This window comes from Corythoichthys intestinalis, chromosome 10 (assembly GCF_030265065.1).
Source record: "Corythoichthys intestinalis isolate RoL2023-P3 chromosome 10, ASM3026506v1, whole genome shotgun sequence".
Taxonomy (NCBI): Eukaryota; Metazoa; Chordata; class Actinopteri; order Syngnathiformes; family Syngnathidae; genus Corythoichthys; species Corythoichthys intestinalis.
This window is the reverse complement of record NC_080404.1, coordinates 21,247,661-21,268,622: the sequence shown is the minus strand read 5'-3', so window position 1 is coordinate 21,268,622 and position 20,962 is coordinate 21,247,661. Positions and strand designations below refer to the sequence as shown.

Sequence of the window (20,962 nt, the reverse complement as noted above, 5' to 3'; positions counted from 1 at the left end):
CCAGTGAGGAGTTGACAACAGGAGAAGACAATAGACAATCGTAGAACAGATGCAAGAAGTGCATACGCAGAAAAACAAATCAAGTTAAGTTGCTACTGATAATTCAGTTTCAGAAAGCACTGTCCTGGTTTACTTAACACATGGTTGTGAATTTTAATGTATCCAGCTGTACAAGGTCATGTTATTAATGCTCATGCACTTTAACTTGTTCAGCTGTGCATTGATTACATTTACAAGCCTAGGAAGCAGTGAAGTACTATGCAAAATTAAGTTGATATTAACTTTTCAGTACCAGAAGGCAGTCTTGGTTTACATAAAACATAATAATGTTCATACACATTAATTGTCCAATTATGCAGTGTTTACATTTACAAGACACTATGCACTATGTGGCACTATGCAAATGCACATTTCTTTGTACATTGTACAAATTTGGCATTGAATAAATGCATAATTAAAGACAGTTTCCTTTTCATGGGTATTTTTTTCTTTTAAAGTCACATATATCGTGATATATCATTCAACCATTTTTTACACTTTATCCACTATGATAAATATTGTGTATTGTGATAATATCAATAATATTACTGCGGGCCACATATCGTCAGGGTATCAAATCGTGAGGTACCCGTACCGTCCCACCCCTAATGCACATATTCAAGCATAAACATACTGATAAATCGCAGGTTTGTGATGCCAACGTAGGTAACAGTGGTTAATGAATGAGGTCCAAAGAAACCATCCTTACTTACCTTTTTCAACTTGAATTCGGAAAGCAGTCTTGTTTCTTCTACCATAGTCGAATCTACAAGACAAATCAATGATAAAAAAAAAAAACAGCTTTAAAATGGGCACTTTAACAGACAACAAAACATTTTTTTTAGGTTTAATGAGTCCAAATATGATATCAATTTTTGAGACTCAAATAGATATCGCAATAAATTGTTGCACTCTCTGTTACAATAAATAATTGATAGTTTATTTATTTATTATTATTATTTTGGCTTGAGACTTGGACCAAATGATTTATAACTTACTTGTGACTCGGATTAGAGGGACTCATGCAATTGTCTGCAGTTCTCACAACCCCTGCTACAGTGCTGTAACACAATGTCTACCAATCTGACGAAATTACCTGTATTGTTTTTGGAGGTCTAGCGCTATGGCGCTCAGATCCACGTAACGACTGCTTGAAGCCAAATACTGCAAAACAATATGAACACGTTAGGGTTTTCATACCTGATCTTCAGCAGTATGACATTGAAACAGCATCCACCAGGATGATGAAAATGAGATGTGGCTGGACATATCAGCAGGACCAGTGGCGGAAAAAATGTGAACAGGGCCCGGGTACGATGAGCATGAATGGGAATCCCCCCCAACCCCCCACCCCCCGAATGTTGAACAATTATTTGCGGGCCCCTCAAGACGATCTTCCGGGGTGTGAGTTTGTGTACGGTGCAAGTGGAAATGTTTTTGTGGGCCCCTCCAGACAACCGGTCAAGCGGGGTGGGGAGCAGAAATCTTTTAACACCCGTCGCACCCCCTTAAGTTCCGCCCCTGAGCAGGACAACGATCCAAAGCACACAGCAAAGTTAACTCTAATGTTTTTAAAAATAATAATAATGATTCTGTTGAAATGGCCAGTCAATCAGCTGACTTAAATCCAATTGAACATTTGTTGAAAAATAAAAAACTACAGAAAAGATATTCAAGAAATAAACACAATGTGTTGGGAGGAGCAGGTCAAAAGCACATCTGAACAGTGTGGGCAATTTTTTAAAAAATACCTGAAGCTGTAATTGCAAATAATGTCTTCTCCATTAAGTATTAAATGAGTTTCAGTAGCTTAAAATTCCTACTATTTATTAAATTGATTTCTTTTTCGTGTGCTTTATGATGGGAATATAAAATATACCTCTTCCAATCTCTGTTTGAGTCGGACATCCAGGCAGCCACCTCTATGCTTCATGGCCATTTCATTTATTTACAACAATGCAGCTTTCAGGACACTGAAATTAAAGAAAAAAACATGTAATGGTCAGTAGTGTACATTCTTGTTACAGACAGAACTTATTTATTAACCCAGCCAAAAACAAAAAAATATCTATCACGAATATTCCATTGAAAAAGTCAAAGTTTCATAGGTCATAGTGGTCATAATTTAGGTATTTGTTGATTTTCACCTATTGTGGGGTATAAGCTCTGATAAAAACCCACAAAAAATGTGAATAATGTAAAGAAATCCTCATTTACGTCTCAGAAAAAAAGAAATTAAGCTCACATCAAATCAATCAAAATAAGTTACTTTCAAAATCATATGTCAATCTTCAATACTTGGTTGGAAATCCTTTTACCTTAATTGCCTTGATGCAGCGTGGCATTGGGGCTATAAGCCTGTGGCATGATATTCAAAATTTTTTTAAATCGGGCTGTATATAAGCACGTTTCAAACAAGGACGGGCAAAAACGAGCCAAAGGGAGCCAAATTTCAAATGCGTAATAAGGTTGTTGCAAGCACTTTTGAGCTCAGACTCCATACAGTTACACAAAAACATAAGAAATAAAGACTGCATATTGACGATAAGATTCTTAAAATCCACAACATTTCTTTGGGCTTGTCTATGTAACACCGAACTTGGCATACAGTGCTGGCCAAAAGTATTGGCACCCCTGCAATTCTGTCAGATAATGCTTAATTTCCCCCAGAAAATGATTGCAATTACAAATGCTTTGGTCGTAATATCTTCATTTACTTTGTTTGTAATGAAAAAACACAAAAGAGAATGGGAGAAAAATTAAATCATTATCATTTTACACAAAACTCCAAAAATGGGCCGGACAAAAGTATTGACGCCCTTTGAAAAATCATGTGATGCTTCTCTAGTTTGTGTAATTATAAGAACCTTTTACTTACCTGTGGCACATAACAGGTGGTAGCAATAACCAAATCACACTTGCAGCCAGTTAAAATGGATTAAAGTTGACTCAACCTCTGTCCTTTGTCCTTGTGTGTACCACATTGAGCATGGAGAAGAGAAAGAAGACCAAAGAACTGTCTGAGCACTTGAGAAGCAAAATTGTGAGGAAGCATGGACAATCGCAAGGCTACAAGTCCATCTCCAAAGACCTGAATGTTCCTGTGTCTACCGTGCGCAGTGTCATCAATAAGTTTAAAGTCCATGGCAATGTGGCTAACCTCCCTAGATGTGGACGGAAAAGAAAACTGACGAGAGATTTCAACGAAAGATTGTGCGGATGGTGGATAAAGAACCCCGACCAACATCAAAACAAGTTCAAGCTGTCCTGCAGTCCGAGGTGACAACAGTGTCAACTCGTACTATCCGTCGGCGTCTGAATGAAAAGGGACTCTATGGTAGGCTACCCAAGAAGACCCCACTTCTGACCCAGAGACAGAAAAAAAGCAAGGCAGGAGTTTGCCAAAACTTACCTGAGATGGCCAAAAACGTTTTGGAAGAATGTTTTCTGGTCAGATGAGACAAAAGTAGAGCTTTTTGGGAAAAGGCATCAACATAGAGTTTACAGGGAAAAAAACGAGGCCTTCAAAGAAAAGAACACGGTCCCCACAGTCAAACATGGCGGAGGTTCCCTGATGTTTTGGTGTTGCTTTTCTACTTCTGGCACTGGACTAGTTGACCGTGTGCATGGCATTATGAAGTCTGAAGACTACCAACAAATTTTGCAGCATAATGTAGGGCCCAGTGTGAGGAAACTGCATCTCCCTCAGAGGTCATGGGTCCTCCAGCAGGACAAGGACCCAAAACACACTTCAAAAAGCAATAGAAAATGGTTTGAGAGAGAGCACTAGAGACTTCTAAAGTGGCCAGCAATGAGTCCACACCTGAAACCCATAGAACACCTGTGGAGAGAGATGAAAATGTCAGTTTGGAGAAGGCACCCTTCAAATCTCAGAGACCTGGAGCAGTTGGCCAAAGAAGAATGGTCCAAAATTCCAGCAGAGTATTGTAAGAAACTAATTGAGGGATACCGGAAGTAGTTGTTCGCCGTTATTTTGTCTAAAGGTTGTACTACAAAGTAATAGGCTGAAAGTGGCAATACTTTTGTCCGGCCTATTTTTGCAGTTTTGTGTAGGATGATATTAGATATACTTTTTAAATTCTCTTTTGTGTTTTTTTCATTGCAAGCAAAATAAATGAAGATATTACTACCAAAGCATTTGTAATTGCAATCATTTACTGAGAGAAACTGAGCATTATCTGACAGAATTGCAGGGGTGCCAATACTTTTGGCCAGCACTATACAAGGTGCAGTTAATAAGTCTATCATCTTGAAAATGATCGTTCTCCTGATCGCCAATGGTTAGACAAAAGTTGCAACGTAGATGGATTGGATCTTAACAGATTGAAGCCCAGTGCTAGTGCTCACGGTTAGCCACTGAGGGGCGCGTTAAATAGCAGATGTGTTGGCATAGTAATATCCTGCGGAAGGATACACACAAGTAACGGCTGAGGAAATCTCCCGAGCAATGGGACACTCGAAAAATGGCTCTCATGGAGTTAAGAGAGGTTTATTTCTGTCAGGAGGCAAGCTTTTGCTAGTAGGAGTGCTGAAGTTACGAGCGAGTTCCATTCCTACGCTGGCGACATAATCTGAATTTTCACGTTAATAAGTCAGATTTCACTCTCAAAGAGACATTGCAGGATTTTTAGAGTTAATTTAAAATACTTTTCTACTCCATGCATGCTCCACCAATGCCTTGATGAGTACACAGCTTTAACTGAGGCTGCCGCAAAAAGCCCTTCTTCTTACCTTCCAGAGACTTCGGGTCAAGCACTCAGTCCCCGCAGCAGCAGCGCCGTCACACCAAGCCTCCGCCTAGTCTCCAATTGACAAAAACACTTTTCTAACCCACTTTAACATCCCAAATAAGACTTGCTGCTAATAGTAATCAATCACGTTTTCTGTGATCACATTTCTGGTGCTGATTTAATAGCTAAAAAAAGTGAAAAACTCCATATAGTTACTTTAAGCTTTTACAAGACTTAAACCTCCCATGATGCTTATTGGCAAAAAAAGCAATGAATCCTATACAACCACTGTTGATTTATTGTTTTCTGGTTACAATATCAAATTAAAGATTTAGTTGCATAAGTGAAAAATCTTGATTCATTTAGGCTGTTTTTTATTGAACTGGGCGGGTTTTACGCTACGATTTGGGCTTTCCCATCTGAGTTACTACAACGACCCCTAGATATTACATTTGCCTGTAATGTCTGCATTTTATACGTATGCCATCCATGTACAAGTGAACAATATGTCTGCTTTATTGGATCGGCGACGTTCGACTTTCCTTAAAACGATGGATGAGAACAAACACTATCGTATAGGACGCTTATTAGACGTCAAAGGAAGATTTAAAACACGTGTTCAAGTCTGAATGTTAACCAGTTAAAAAAGTAAGAAAAACAACACTGGTCAAAAAGATAGACCGAATTCCATCAGACAGTATGTTTACTAGGTTAATGTCACTTTTTACCTTGTTACATCCGACTTTTGGTAGATTCTGTCGAATATGGAAAATACACAGTAGTAATGCTGGCCTGTCAGTGCGAATCTGTTGCGGCGATACTCATAATGTGTTCTGCGCATGCGTCAAAGGTCGGCATCTTGAACATAGATATCAGATGTATTAGGTACTAGATGCGAAAAGGCTCAGTGGCTTTGGAAACTACCGGCCATCTTAAAACAGTCAACATCTCAGGCGGGCTCTTTTGCTGAAAACCTAATGTCCGTGATTTTCTCCACTAAAATATCCTTAATTTGACGAAATTTTGTCAAAATTTCAAACGCTTAGCAATTTTATTTTATTCTTTTAATTTTTTTAGGGGTGAGAGAGCCACACGAATAAGATGCTGTTGTCTACGTCATTTCCCCCCTACACAGTAGGAGACTAAAATGGCTACCAACGTGGAGCGAATTGATAGCCGCGTTGGTTCTTTACCTTCAGATGTAGTGGTACTCCAACAATCCATTCCACCAGTGGATCAGACCCACCAGAACAACCCGCTTTTAGGACTACCTATTGTGGCTATTGAGGCAATTCTCAATTTTTTGTCTTATGACGAAATCAGTTTGCTCCGCTCGGTAAGAACAACAAAAGGAGTGGCCGAAAAATACGATTATTATTATTATTAAAGACCTTCATTTTCTCATTAGTGACGTGTTAGTAATCTTTTTTGCCTTAGCACTTGTGCTACGGCAGGGAAGAGAGTCTTTGTGGTTCAGACTTCTGTAAAGAAAAATAGGATGCTACGTTTACAGTTTTATTGAAAAACTAATATCAAAATATATGTTTGTATTATTTCATTGTAAGTGAGTGCGTTGCCCATGCAAAGTTGGGGTTTTACGGTACCTGTAGTTGTGATAATAATTCGTTGCTGTCTAACTATTAGCATTCGAATGTCTTTTTATGCATATTTTAAGTGTGTAGATTTTTTAATTGATTTTTTTCTTTGCATTTTATAATATGTAAGCATGTGTCGTTTGTCAACAATGATTTAAACACTGGACATGATTTGCACAATCAGATACACAATTTGCATACATCAGAACACAAGGTATATATGAAGCACTATTACTCTAATGATTTTCATGGGCAACCCATATTTTTTAAATCTATTTTGATAAATGTGTGGCCATTTCTTTCTGTACCAATCGCTTATACCAAATGTAAAGTCGTTATATCAATCAATGGGGACCGGTTGTTTCCATTGGTGACGCCCAATTTCTGCTGTTCCTCCTTGACCTTGAACGTCACCAGGAGTGGCAGCTAGTTGTCCCGATTAGGGATGTGTCAATATGTCGAAAGGGTGATGTATCGCGGTGCTTTTTACCAAAAGGTTATCGATTTGCTCCTGCTAAGAATCGATACATCGCTTTAAAAAGCTGTCACTGTTTGAGAGGAAAAAAATGAACCAACAGGTTGCTACCAAAATCTTCCACTAAACTAGTGATTGTTTTAGCTCATTGGCTGCCATTGATGGAGCTAGACGTGTAATCCATTTTTGACTGAGAGGGTCAAAGATAGATGTCTAATGCCGTCAATGGCACTGAAACAGCATGCAGAGCCAGTGTTACTGGTTTTATGGGCATTTATAGGTCATGTTCATTTTATTGTATTTAAAAGTCACTTCCAGTTAAGGGTGTAACGGTACATGTATTTGTATCGAACCGTTTCGGTACGTGGTGCTCGGTTTGTAACGTAGGCGTACTGAACAAGTTTCTGATGTAATGTAACCCTTACTTTTAGAGGCTGTGAGTCGATCGGGTTACAGTTTCTTTGTGTAGATTATATTTACTCCGTCTTCTCTAATACAATGAGGACCAACACGGTAGGACAGTATATCCCAGAAACGTCAACGGCGCGACAAAGTGGCCGCTGCGAGCCACAAGAACGCAGTGAAACGTGGGCATTAAAGTCAATCAGCCAATGCACACCAGTCGCAGTGCGGCCGCGTGTTAGACGCGTACCAGAAGCGGCTCAACACGACGCACGTGAAAAGAACGGCAGAGTTTATTATTTGACACGAGAAGCGACCCTCCTGCGTCAATACTACTACCGGTAGCTAGGCACTCGTGTAAAAATACGGTGAATCCGGTCGATTTTCCAGCTAATATGCAATCGTAACCCACTTTTTGAGTCCATCAGATCTCCTGAGTGGTAGATCGGGGCACAGTTGACTCGTCTTTGTTGATTTACTGCTGTCTTCTCTGCTATAATAACAACCAACACGGCCCCGTGTTCAATACAAAACCCTCCTACCACAACAAAACAAGTAGGAACTAATATTCACATAGGAACTAAATGTATACAACATAAAATATACAATATAAATGAATACTACATCACATTTGTAAAATATAAACGCATAATAAAATAAATAATAGCCCATTTAAATAAAATAAATTGAAATGAGCTAAAACACCTCTAAATGAATAATAAGAATACTACACAGATCCTGCTTACACAATTAAATTTATTAATTTCTGAGTGGTGCTTTAACTTTAGAAAATCCACCAATAAAGCTTTTGAAAACCGTTCATAAGAAAAAAAAAATGATTAATTGAGGCATTTCATTTGTAAAATACATGTTAAAATCTGTCATTGGGATTGCTTTTCTCTTTAGCACAGGACTTCTTTTTCTTTCAGAAAGAAAGAAAGCTGACCAATACGCGGGGTCTGAAAGGCAAATTGTTGTTGGATTATCTTTAAATACCCGCTATTTTTTGAGCAGAATTCTAGCTTTGTATAGGCTAATGTTCCTATTGTTGAAAGCACAAAGGTGTGTAATAAACAACTAGTACGTTTATATTTTGCATTTTGTTTTCTTACTGTACCGAAAATGAACCGAACCGTGACCTCAAAACCGAGGTACGTACCGAATCGAGATTTTTGTGTACCGTTACACCCCTACTTCGTGTTGAGTTTGAGTCACTTTCTACACTTGAGGACGTTCCCGTGTCATTTCCTGTTCAGTAACCCAAAATCAACAGGAAGTGATATGTAAATGCCTCAAAATCAACAGGAAGGGACCAAAAATCAATATATCGAAGAATGATTTCCCGACCCATGTATCGATAATTGTTGTATCGCCATACCGTGAGATAATCATTATCGTGAGCCTTGCGTTGCAAATCGTATCGTATTGTGAAGTACCCAGAGTTTCCCACACTTAGTCCCGATGCTGATTTTTGAACTTCAATCCCATTTTTTTCCAAGATGAGTTTTGCTGATACTGATCCGATAACCAATAAAAGTAATTTGATCAGTAAATGACAAATATTTTGAGTATTTAAGTGAGCCCTGCAGGTCCCTCCTCATAAATGCTCTGTTTACAAATATAACACAATGTTCTGTTACAATCATTAGCTTATAAAGAGAAGTAGTCCGACTCAGCGGACATGTTTCCCTTGTGGTTTGATTTATACTAGCCGAAAAGCGCGATGGTACTGAAAACACACTTGAATACTGTATCTGCTCCAATCTTTTGACCAAATCTGGTAGTGTCCGATACTCACAAATTAGCTGTAACAGGCACTGATACTGAGTCGGATTGGGTAATCGATAGTAGCAACAAGGTAATGTGTCCATTGTTGTTGCGGTTTCCAACTACTGGTGACTTTGTTGTCATACTTTGTTGTCATTTCTGCCCAGACCCGTGGTTAAATGCTAAATTCGCTCCCATCCCACATGAATGTCACCCTTTAGATTGTATTACAGTTTATGAATGCAACTGACTTGAGTTGTTTTTATCCTGCAGGTGTGTAAACGAATGGACATGATCTGCCAACGTGTTCTTAATCAGGGCTTCCTTAAGGTTGAACGTTATCACAGCATGTGTCAGAGGCAAGTCAAAGCGCAACTTCCCAGGTGGGTGTTGTATCATTACGCATTATGTTTTTTTTTTTTTTTCAAAACTACTACACTGATGTTCAGCGAGTAGTAAAATGCAGAATGCAGGTGTTGTGCAGGACCAGCTCCTTGATTTTGTCCTTCCCATAAGCTTTAAGAATGGTGGGCAAAACACACGGGAGGTGACGTCGCTCGCATTCAATACATTTTCTATTAAAGGTGTGTGAAATTTCAGATTCTTAGATAATTCGCGATTCGGCCGTGGGAGATTCGAGAATGATTCACAAACATCCATTTTCCGATTTAAATATGCAGGTAAAGCGGAACTAAAACACAGTCAGCGCGGTCTTCGGGACGCAGTGAGGAACGGACTAAGAGTACACGTCGTCCACAACACATGCCACTAGATACAAAACATGCATACAAGCATGGGTGACCTAATCAACCAACCTCTCCGTGAGATGAGACTTGCTCCCATAAATTTAAAAGCAGACGTGTGGAATTATTTTGGACTCTACGAGAAAATCCTCTTCTAGAAAATAGGGGATTTTGAAGAATGTTGAAAGCAAGCCGAGGTACATTATCCCATCCGTACGCCGTTTCACTGACAAGGCAGTCTCGGTTCTCTACAAGCAGACGAATGTAGAAATCATATCATCGCTGTATAATGTAGACAGAGTCGCTGTTACATGTGATGCGTGCACATCTGTAGCCCCCGAATTGTTTGTTACACAGGTACCCGCGTGTTACTAAAAGTATTAAAAAAAGCATTGAATTTAGTTTTCCATTATTAAAGGTATTAAAAGTATTAAATTAGCTGTCGTACGTCTGGAATTTTTTCACCGTGGTTTTAATTTTCAAGAACATCTCAGTGCAACCTAAATTATATCCGCGACAGTTTTTTTTTTTTTTTTAAAATCCATAACGAAGATAACGCGTAGAATTTTTACGATGCACTGCACCTCGTGCGTGCGCGCCGTTAGAATCATTAGCATAAACATCACAACAGCAGGCAATCGCACAGTTTTGTGTGCTAACGCAAGGAACTGCTCAGATGTCTTATTTGTTATGTTCAACGAAAGCCTCAACAAGACAACCAAGTCCAAACAGTTGGACCAGCATGTGAGGTATTGGATCGGCGACCAAGTCGCATCCAGATACTTTGGGTCGCAGTTTATTGGTCATGCGAAGGCAGTTTTGGACCTGCTTAACATTTCAAAGTAATTTGCCAATTTCTCCAATTAAAATGTGTTAGATGCAATAATGTATTTCTGCACGGTTTGCCTTTTGAATGAATGTGAATTTTGCAGTTTTAACTCAAGAGTTAGCCATGTTTAATGGGGTATTGGCAGGTGCACTAACCTTAGCATGGATAAACCTGAGTCGTAGATTCACCATCACTCTCAGATACACAACACGGTTGACACTGTCAATTATTGGAACGAGTGCGGGGTAACGTTGATCTGAATAATATGGCATGGTGATAGGCAAATTATAATGTAGGTGATAGTAAAACACCTGGTATATTTAAATGTTTTTCTTGATTAAATAAGAGTATGGATTTTCTCTATCTGATTAAAAGAAATGTCTTCAATAGCTAACAAAGGATTAACATGTGTTTTGTATACTTGTAATGTGATTAGGAAAAAAACGATTACCAAGGGAAATGATCATGTGTAGCTTTTTTATTTTGTGGTAATTAATGGTAAACTACTGCCATTTAGTGGCTGTTTTTTTAAACTTTCACTGCCAATTGCAAGCACTTTACAGGTAAGGTGGCCAACTTGACAATCACCTACCTACCACCTTGACTAGGTCCTCTTAAAAGGGAAACCTGTTGTATTGCAAATGTAATTTCTGAAGTTGCTTTACAATAATAGTGTAAAATCCATTTTATCCTGGGAAAAAAAATTCTGAAAGACCTTATATTTAAATGTGTTTTAATTGTATCTTCAATAAATGTGCATTCTTTTGTCAAACACACTTAGTAATTGAGGTTAAATTTGATGTTCAGTGCTTTATTTTTTTTTATATGATTCAATATTATCTAAATAATGGGTGCGAGAAAAGTATTTTTAGTTGAAAAGGCATTAAAAAAGGTCTTAAAAGTCTTGGATTTAGATTTATCAATCCTGGGGGGACCCTGTTACAATAACAGCCCATTCATAAATGATGAATGGAAGCTGAAGCACACGTGCTTCAAAAAAGAGCAATGAACAAGGTTGCCAATATGGATGAGCTGTTAAGCGGTGCTGTAAATGATTGGAACATCACAAAAAAAAAACGTTTCTGTTGTTACAGACAACTCAGCTATTATGGTTGTCGCGGCCCACCTGGGTAACTTTAGCCATCTGACATGCTACGCCCACACGCTGAATTGTATTTTCATCTGCAGGAGTCGACGCACAGCACACAAGAACTTGGATTTTTCTCAGTAGCTAAGCACACTTGACCTGTCCTGCATATTGTTGAGGTTCGGATGTACATGGAATTGAGGTCTATTTTCAGGGAAACCCGTTAATGTTTCCATGTTCACTTAAAGCAGAAAAGCACTTTGTTGAGCCATTTGTAGTGAAGTAGGAGTACACATTGTCTTTCATTTATAGCTGAGTTCACTTTTAGTCAGATAAAAATATATTTCTGCAAAATGCTCCGATTTATTCTGTTGACGATTGAATATAGTCTAACGCTGTTGATACAGAATGGGGACTTCAGTATTTTATTTACCGTATTTTTCGGACTATAAGTCGCACCTGAGTATAATTCGTACCAGCCACAAAATGCCCAACGAAGAGGAAAAAAACATATAAGTCATAACATATAAGTCGCACCGGAGGATAAGTCGCATTTTTGGGGGAAATTTACTTGATAAAATCCAACACATAGAACATATGTCATCTTAAAAGGCAATTTAAAATAAAAATACAATGAATAAGTGTACAGTATGATAATGTTACATGATGCATGAACAACGAAATGAACGAAATGCGAACGTGGCCGGCATGTTAACGTAACATAGCTATTAAGAGTTATTCAGATAACTATAGCATAAAGAACATAACAAGTTTACTAGGGGTGCAAGATATCCATTTTTTGAAACCGATACCGATATCGATTACTTCCTGCTCCTCAAAGCCGATACCGATATGGATAACCGATAATAAATATATAATTTTTAAAATGTATATTCACCTGAGTTTTTTAACACCTGGAGGTTTAAAAAAATAATGGTGGATTCAACATACATTTGCCTTTGACCTCACCAGAATTTTCATAATGACATGAACATTATTATAATGAACAAAACAAAGACAAGAACAGTCTTGACTTCAAATAAAGTGCCAATATTTATTTTTTCAAATAAATATGATTTGAGTCAATCACAATCAATTAGTCAGTACAATTGAAGATGTGTTTCCTGAACAAGGAGCACTGAACTAAAACATAAACCCAACAGGTATTGTGCTTTGTCATCAGATAAAAATATTTGGAGCTACAGGAGACTGCTTTGGTCTTGGTCCATGAAACAACTTTCTTAACCTGGGAGACAGGTTAGGACAGCAAGCCTATCAATAACCAAAAGGACTCTCAATAACTTACTAATTTATAACCAACACTGTAAAATGCAAACATTATATAGTAAGGTTTATCACTCATTCCTCATAACAACTTATGAAGTTCTGTACATATGACCCTTCACCACCAAAGTAAACATATATTGCACATCCATATGTTATAGTAAACAAATACTTACAGACATATAATTCCGAGGCGGAAACGTAACTAACAGAAAGCATTCACGAATGTCAACGCTACCGATAGACACAGCATTGTGTAAAGTGAATGAGTTCGTGGAACAAATTATAGCTGCAGCGAATTATTCTGACCAGCAGGTGGCAGCAATGCCCCGCAAATGGTCAACTGACCAGCCAGCACAGTACATATTATCGGTCCTATTAATAATGTTATTGGATTTATTGGGATGACATCATAATTCCTATTATCGGTGCGATAATTATCGGACCAATAATTATCGTGCACCAGTAAAGTTTACCAAACCGTCAGTGTCACTCCAAAACACCAGAATAATGTAATAATGTGAAATGCTATAATAGTGTATTAATAATTTCACATATAAGTCACTCCAGAGTATAAGTAGCACCCCCAGCCAAACTATGGGGGGGGGGGGGAAACAAAAACTGCGACTTATTGTCCGAAAAATACGGTACTGTTTTTAACTGTTAACTTGATACTGAAATAGCCTGAGAGGATTTTTGTACCATTTTTGTAACTAATGTACGAAATATTAAAAGCAGCTAATAGCTGGGGGGTGGTTGTTCATCAATAATCGATTCATAATCGAATCGTAGCCTCTGAATTGTAATCGAATCGTGAGGTGCCCCAAGATGCCCACCTCTATTTCTTATGGAACGAGCGCGACGAGGTGAAAATCGTCAATCCTCTTGCGGCGAAGCGACACGCGATGTTCGTGCACGTGAAATTTCGCGCAAGTACACGTTCACGCGCAGAGTCGCAGACCAGCGATGCAGTCTAAGAAAATAGGAACCGACGAGGACACTGGCCAACCCGGAAATTGACATACAGCTGCCACACTTTGTCAACATGGGATAATTTAAAAAAAAAAAAAAAAAAAAAAAAAAAAACTGTCAACATGGATATTTAATTTTTCTCTCGTATCTCTTGTATGTTTGCTGTTCTTTACAAGTTTCAATGATTGTACAACATTGTCATTTAAAAAAAAAAAAAAACATGGAGGAGCGTGTCATTTTAGCAGTGCACGTGCCATCAGCGCATGCTTTATGATACCTCTCTGCATGATTTCTGGGACATAAATTTAAAAAAGTAGCTGTATGGGAAGTTGTTAGTGCTCAGAAAAGACCGGAAATTTTGAAATCCACTCCAAATTCATAGCCAATCAGAGACTAGCAACGACACACAGTCAAATATGAAGAAACATTTATCAAGAAAAGTGCTTTGAATTGATTTGGTAATGTTGTAAAATAATGGTCATATTGTAAAAGGTAAAAACGTACTTTTATTCTGCATTTATTAATTTATGTTGCATACCTAGCAATGTCTGGTCCTCATTTGAGAACCACACCAAAAATGTTATGTGCACTCCCGAAAATGAGAAAGCGCTCCATCAGGCACTGTATATGTTAACTACTTTTCCCTCCACCAGGCGGGAGTCTGAACGGAGAAATCATTCCTTGGCCCGTCATGCTGACATTCTGGCTGCTGTGGAGACACGCCTTTCTCTCCTTAACATGACGTTCATGAAATATGTTGACTCCAACCTCTGCTGCTTCATCCCTGGAAAGGTTAGCTGTGCTAGCTTTATTCTCACAAAGTAAAGAAAATAACTTTTTGTCATCTTCGTAACAGGCTTTATGACTTGATAATGATATATAATAAATACCCGTTGGGGTGGGGGTCACTATAAATAATATAGATATATATGTGCATTAGGGCTGTCAAAAGATTAAAATTTTTAATCGAGTTCATCACAGCTTAAAAATTAACTAATCGTAATTAATCCCAATTCAAACCATCCATAAAATATGCCATATTTTTCTGTAAATTATTGTTGGAATGGAAAGATAAGACACAAGACAGATGTATACATTCAGCATACTGTACATAAGTACTGTTTTTATTTATTATAACAATAAATCAACAAGATGGCCTTAACATTATTAACATTCTGTTAAAGCGATCCATGGATAGAAACACTTGTAGTTCTTAAAAGATAAATGTTAGTACAAGTTACAGTAATTTTATATTAAATCCGTCTTAATGTTTTCGTTTTAATAAAATTTGTAAAATTTTCAATCAAAAAAATAAACTAGTAGCTCGCCATTGTTGATGTCAATAATTACACAATGGTCATGGTGCTGAAACCCATAAAATCAGTCGCAAACAAGCGCCAGCAGAGGGCGACAAAACACCAAAAAACACAAGTAACAAGTGGACATGACACTGTGCTGTCATTTTAATCTGTTTGAGTGGGGCATGTGCGTTAAATGCGTGAAATATTTTAACGTGATTAATTTTAAAAAATTAATTACCGCCCTGTAATGCGATAATTTTGACAGCCCTAATATGCATATATTAGAGATGTGACAGAAAATTTGGCACCAAAAACTCAGCCGAAAATAGCTAAAATTGCATTTTCGGTTAAAAGACCGAAAGTTTACCACCGAATAGTGTGAAGAACCAAAGTCCTCATGTAATGACGCATCAAAACACAGCTAGTTGTGAGCTACAGTTCAAAGCAAACGTACCTCGATATCTCATTTAGCTTAACTTTATTGTCCGCTGCTTTCTCCTAATAAAACCAGTACTAACAAACTCAATGTGAGTACACTAAAATCCCATCTGGCACATTAAAACTCTTCGTTCTGTAAAGACACAGATTTCCATTACCAGTGTCTCAGCAGTTGAACAGGACAGTCTTAAAAAAATAATAACAGAAATGATAAACGACATCTGACAAATGTATCGAAAATAAATCAGTGACGATACACCATGAAATTTTCATCACGTGAAATGGAAATGTGAAACAAGTTGTCTTCTGCATCTTTTCACTCAACTATACTGTATATATGATATTTCTTATTTAATTTTTGTTGTTGTTTGTTCCTATGTTTTGGTTATATGCTGGCTTTTTTTCAGGTTATAGATGAGATCTACCGTGTTCTCCGATATGTGAACTCGACTCGAGCTCCGCAGCGAGCTCATGAGGTTCTGCAAGAGTTAAGGGACATCTCCTCAATGGCAATGGAGTATTTTGATGAGAAGATTGTTCCCATTCTAAAGAAGAAACTGCCTGGAGCTGACTTGTCTGGACGCCTCATTGGATCTGCTCCCGGTAGTCTCCATTTTTTTAAATTCATTCATGTTTAGCACAATAGGCACCTTCCTTCTCCCTTGAATTCAGATGCCCAATAAAATATGTATGTTTGGGCACATGAAGAAAGAACTACACGACACGAATACACAAGAAACACATGAGAAAATGCACTTTACGAAACAACAATATTACTTAGGGAAATCTGGCATTTTTCATTCATCTTGTTAATCTTACTTTAAAAAGGTAATGAATTACAGTTACAAATTACTTCTCCCAAAAAGTAATTGTGTTAGTAACTCAGTTACCTGAATGTGAGAGTAATTAGTTACTTGGCAAAGTAACTGGTGATAATTTTCATGTTTTTTTTTCTCAAAAAAAAAAAGGGTCACACAATTAAAGGTTTTTTGGAGAATTGGCCCTAGCCCAATTCTTTACCCTAAACTTAACTAGACACAGGGGTATTGCAGATATTGCGATAACTAGATAGTAACCTTTTCTATGTGTGGAAGTCATTTAATGTTGTGAATCGACCGTTAAAGTTGTTAAAATTGCTGCCGTTACTGCATTAGTTCCTTTCTGTCAATTTTTGACATGTGTAAGTTTTAAAACTATTTCATCATTTAAAGGGGATTGAGGGAGGCTTCCTAGGCATGCATATCAAAGGATCCCGCGGCGCGAGACCGCGACGTTAACGTCAGCACTCGTACACGTCACATTGGGCGTGCGCAGCGGTGCTACTAAACATTAAAAACAGCCAATATGGCGGAATGTCGGCTTTAATTTACTGTTTTAATAATATTTTTAAATCAAATATGTTGAATGTTTCAATTTTTGTGCCTTTTTGAACAAAAGAAAAATGCCATTGCTTAGAGTGGGCGGGCATATTTTTTTCCAGGCTGAGGGAGCTTGGTGGGGTAAAGTGCATCATTCTCTGTCACCCTGTAAATCTGCACTGCCCCCTAGGGCCTGGCATGAATACAACATTGCGACAAATGGAGACGCAAATGCAAATTTGAAATTTTTCTTATTCTCGGAGAGTCACCATGTAAACGGCCCCTGAAGTTGGCCCCCCATCAGATCGTCATTAGATGCCAATTGTTTGTGCTGCTATCCTTTTTGGGATATTTACCATTCTTTTATTGGTCAATCTAAAACTGGCTAAAAATGGTGTCCGAACTCAGACCTGTGTTGGCATAACTCAATGTCGGATGGTGGCTGCAAGTAAAGTTGGGAGTCGGGGGCTGTTTCCGTGCTGCTGTTTGACTTGAATGCTGCTTGCTCACAGCTCTTCGTTGTCGCAGTAACCCGCCTCCTGATGTAGTCGGTGGTTCACTGGACCTCGTCTGGCCCAGCAATGAGTTGCTACTTGCTAAGCACTTGTTCTCAGTCCCTTGGGCCTGTTCTTGTTTGATCGAAACAGAAACAACCCAAGCACTAGCCAGGAATGTGCACAACCATCAGCTCAATGGAAAAGTTGGATGTCCAACCCAGTTCTCAAGGGTCACTGTGTGTGCAGCTACAGTGATAACTGACCTTGTGCCACATGAAGTACTGTCTGGACTGTTATTAACCGAAGGCCCCATTAAGTGAATGGTAGAATAGTGGTTCTGTATGTGTGAACAAGATTTAAGAATTTAGTGTAATAAATTCATTTTGTGTCTTTTCAGTGGCAGGTCCATCTAGTTCTCTAACCACCATGTCTTTGCTGGCCAAGAACGCACCATCACGCTCTGAGATGACCAAGGTGCAGCAGCAGGTGAAGGTCAACGGCGCATCTGTGACAGTCTTACGACGGGAGATGCAAGAAATTCGTGTCAAGCAGTTGGAACAACAGAAGCAGTTGCAGGACCAAGAGCAGAAGTTGCTCGAACAGACGCAGGTCATCGGCGAACAGAATGCCCGTCTTGCCGAGCTGGAACATAAACTACGTGAACTAATTGACAGTAATGCCGTTGGGGGATCCGCAGCCGGAAGATCTCTCCCCTCCACGTCTAACAATGCTGCCGTGTCCTCCGCTGCTTCCAGTCTTCCTGCCGTGGGATTGGCAAGTAGCAGGGTAGAAGCCTCTTCTACAGCGAGAGAATTGGTCTCTGAGGGAACACCGTCGTTGAAACGCACCAAAAAAAGTTCAGACTGCTTAAGAAAGTCTAAACGTTTGTGTACCAAGAAATGAGAGACTGTTATTTAAATATTTTGTTTTGGTTTTCAGTTCATCTGTTTGATTTCTTTCTCAGTGTTTTTGTTTTCATGGTGTTTAGAAAATGTCATTGGGTATCTTAATTCATGACTCATCTGAAATTAAATGAAAAACTATAGGAATATTGTCTGTCTGCTAAATATGTTTAAAACTGCAAAACATTTCAAGTTGATTCATAGAGATACTAAATATTCGGAGGTGGGGGTAAACAATTTTTGGAACAATACTGTGGAGAAAGTGGTCATGTTCGTGGCAGAATGGGTTGAAGTTACAGCAACTGCCAGTTAGAACAATGTTCAACTAACCTCTGAACAGTTTATTTTGGACATTTAAATAATAAAGGAAATTAATCCCCTTAAACGGTATTGTTGCATATTTTCCACAACTGGCCTGTGTAGGGTTGCCACCTTTCAGAAATAGAAATAAGGAACGCCCCCCTCGCGCCCAAAACCTTACAGGCGAAAAAAAAGGGGGCATCCCCAAAACTCCTAAAATGCATAGAAATGTATCTATTTTTAAATGAGAAAACTGTATTGTGCACTATGTGGGCATGGCAGTTTCCTTGCAGCAAATTGTTTTTTTATCCTGCGGGTTAGTGAAAACAAAGTTGTGAATATCGTAATTAACATTTGTGTTGTCGGCACTGAATCCGGCCACGTGATCCATTGACAAGCCAAATTTCTTAAGGGAATGTTCCAGGAGAGCTACAATTCCAGCAGCTGACTCGTGTGCATTCTCTATCAAGTCCAGCATTTTGTTGGTGAGCTCAGACTCTGGACTGAAGTACTGGACAGCAAGGGGAAACATCTTCCTGCTCAATTCATTCGAGGCATCGGTCTGTATGGAGAATGGGATGGGTGACGTTAAGATCTTGAGCACATCACTCACTGCCTTTGGACCTAGGACTTGTTTCAACAGTGCCTCTTGCTTTGTTCTCCCCAAAGTCATTTTCTTCACCATTTTGGCATCACATAAAAATCTTCTGATTGAGCCTGTGTCTACAGTCAGCACTATTGTAGCTCTGGCTGGCTACGTTTTACTGTGTGGTATACCTGTGTCACCTCAGCTGCAGTAATTTAGAGGGTAGGAGTGGGATGATGTCAAAATAAGATGTTCTTTATGGGTACATAGATTCATTCCATATTGATTGATAATAAATGCATGTTTCCAAAAAAAAAAAAAAAAAAAAAATCAACATTCCTGAAAATAATCAACCATAGTAGCAACTGAAATAGCCTAGCTATGTTCCTATCAATGCAAGATGTATGAAGGTAAATATAAATATAGCCTATATGTTATCCATATACAATGGCATATTAACATACCAAATGAAGCTCGGGATGTTTCAGGTACAAAGAGATTGTGACGAAGGCTCTTCTGGTATCTTATATTCCGTTTGTGCAGGTCCCCTGCAGCATGCTGTTTTACACCTCCAAGAGACACTACAAAGACTTTCCTGCCCGCCTTGCAATTCGCTTTATAATCACCATCACCAATCACTCTATCGAGCCACTGGGTACCCTCTTCTCACTCCAGTCTATGTTTTTTGGAGACGTTTCCCCTTTTGAGGATGAGGTGGACTCCTGAGCTTCTCCTGTTGACGAAGACATCTTAGTTTTGAAAACGCGCGGGGCGGTGCACTGAGCAGAGCTAGCGAGGTAACTAGGCAACGAACCCGGAAGTGGAGAGTAGTGCAGGGCAGACAGCACCGGTCAGGCAGATAACTATCTTGCTGTCTTTAATATTGCCTGCCCTTTTTGTTCATTATTGTTGGCTCAGTGGTCACTCGTGAGCGCAGGTGTGTGTTTGTGTGTGACAGACGTGCATGGGCTGGGCGCACCGCCGCCCGCCACTCTCCGCTGCCGGAAGCGCGGATCGCGTGGGGTCGCCCCATGAGACAGCTGTAAAATACGGAATAAACTGCGTTCCGTATTGGTTCAATACGGAACGCAACTTTTAAATCCCAATTACGGAACGATTCCGTATTTCAAGGGACGGGTGGCAAGCCTAGGCCTGTGACCGCTTATCAAACACCCAAGTTTTGAATTCCTTTGTAGTTAAGAATTTAATACAAAAACAAATCTAGCAAGCATATGGATACCCCGCTGTACAAATATGAGAAAATAATGTATTAATACCAATTATTATTAGGGCTATTGAGGGTTAGTTTAAGTTGGGGTTAGGGTCGTTGAAAGCGGGGGGCGAGTACTGTGGGGTGCAGCTGGACTCTTCTCCATTGGTGGAGCATTCATTGAGAAAAGTATTTTGAATTAAATCTAAAATCCTGTATAGTCCCTTCATCTTTGTTAGTTTATAATAATAGAGCCTAATTAATTAAGAGAAATTAGAAGTTAAAACCCAGCAGAGGGCTGTAACGGCACATAGGGCCTTTTTTTTTTTTTATATATAGGATGCCATTTGAATGTAACGGAGGAGACATTTGTGCTAAAGTTAGCCCTCAGCCTCGCTTTGCTAGCATAATAGCTAACATAACTTA

General features: G+C 38.9%; 2 protein-coding genes across 5 annotated transcripts in view; one reads left to right on the top strand and one right to left on the bottom strand.

Annotated features, from left to right (window-relative positions):
* nvl (nuclear VCP like) overlaps positions 1-5,659 on the bottom strand; it is a 38,040-nt gene extending 32,381 nt beyond the window's left edge. For 2 of the 4 annotated variants that reach the window (XM_057847417.1, XM_057847414.1), the window contains exons 1-5: positions 5,519-5,621; positions 4,792-4,857; positions 1,919-2,012; positions 1,136-1,203; positions 753-805 (exon numbers count right to left, since the gene is read on the bottom strand). In XM_057847417.1, coding sequence (XP_057703400.1) covers positions 753-805; positions 1,136-1,203; positions 1,919-1,978 — 181 coding nt within the window. In that variant the 5' untranslated portion in view covers positions 1,979-2,012; positions 4,792-4,857; positions 5,519-5,621. Of the gene's footprint in view, positions 1-752; positions 806-1,135; positions 1,204-1,918; positions 2,013-4,791; positions 4,863-5,518 lie in introns of all 4 variants that reach the window. The other 2 variants (XM_057847416.1, XM_057847415.1) reach the window with 2 other exon arrangements.
* Positions 5,660-5,899: 240 nt separating this feature from the next.
* fbxo28 (F-box protein 28) lies at positions 5,900-18,855 on the top strand. Its single transcript, XM_057847428.1, has 5 exons — positions 5,900-6,126; positions 9,303-9,412; positions 14,598-14,736; positions 16,091-16,286; positions 17,936-18,855. Exons 1-5 carry the CDS (start codon positions 5,938-5,940, stop codon positions 18,439-18,441), a joined length of 1,140 nt encoding a protein of 379 aa, XP_057703411.1. The 5' UTR covers positions 5,900-5,937; the 3' UTR covers positions 18,442-18,855.
* The last annotated feature ends 2,107 nt before the right edge of the window (positions 18,856-20,962 follow it).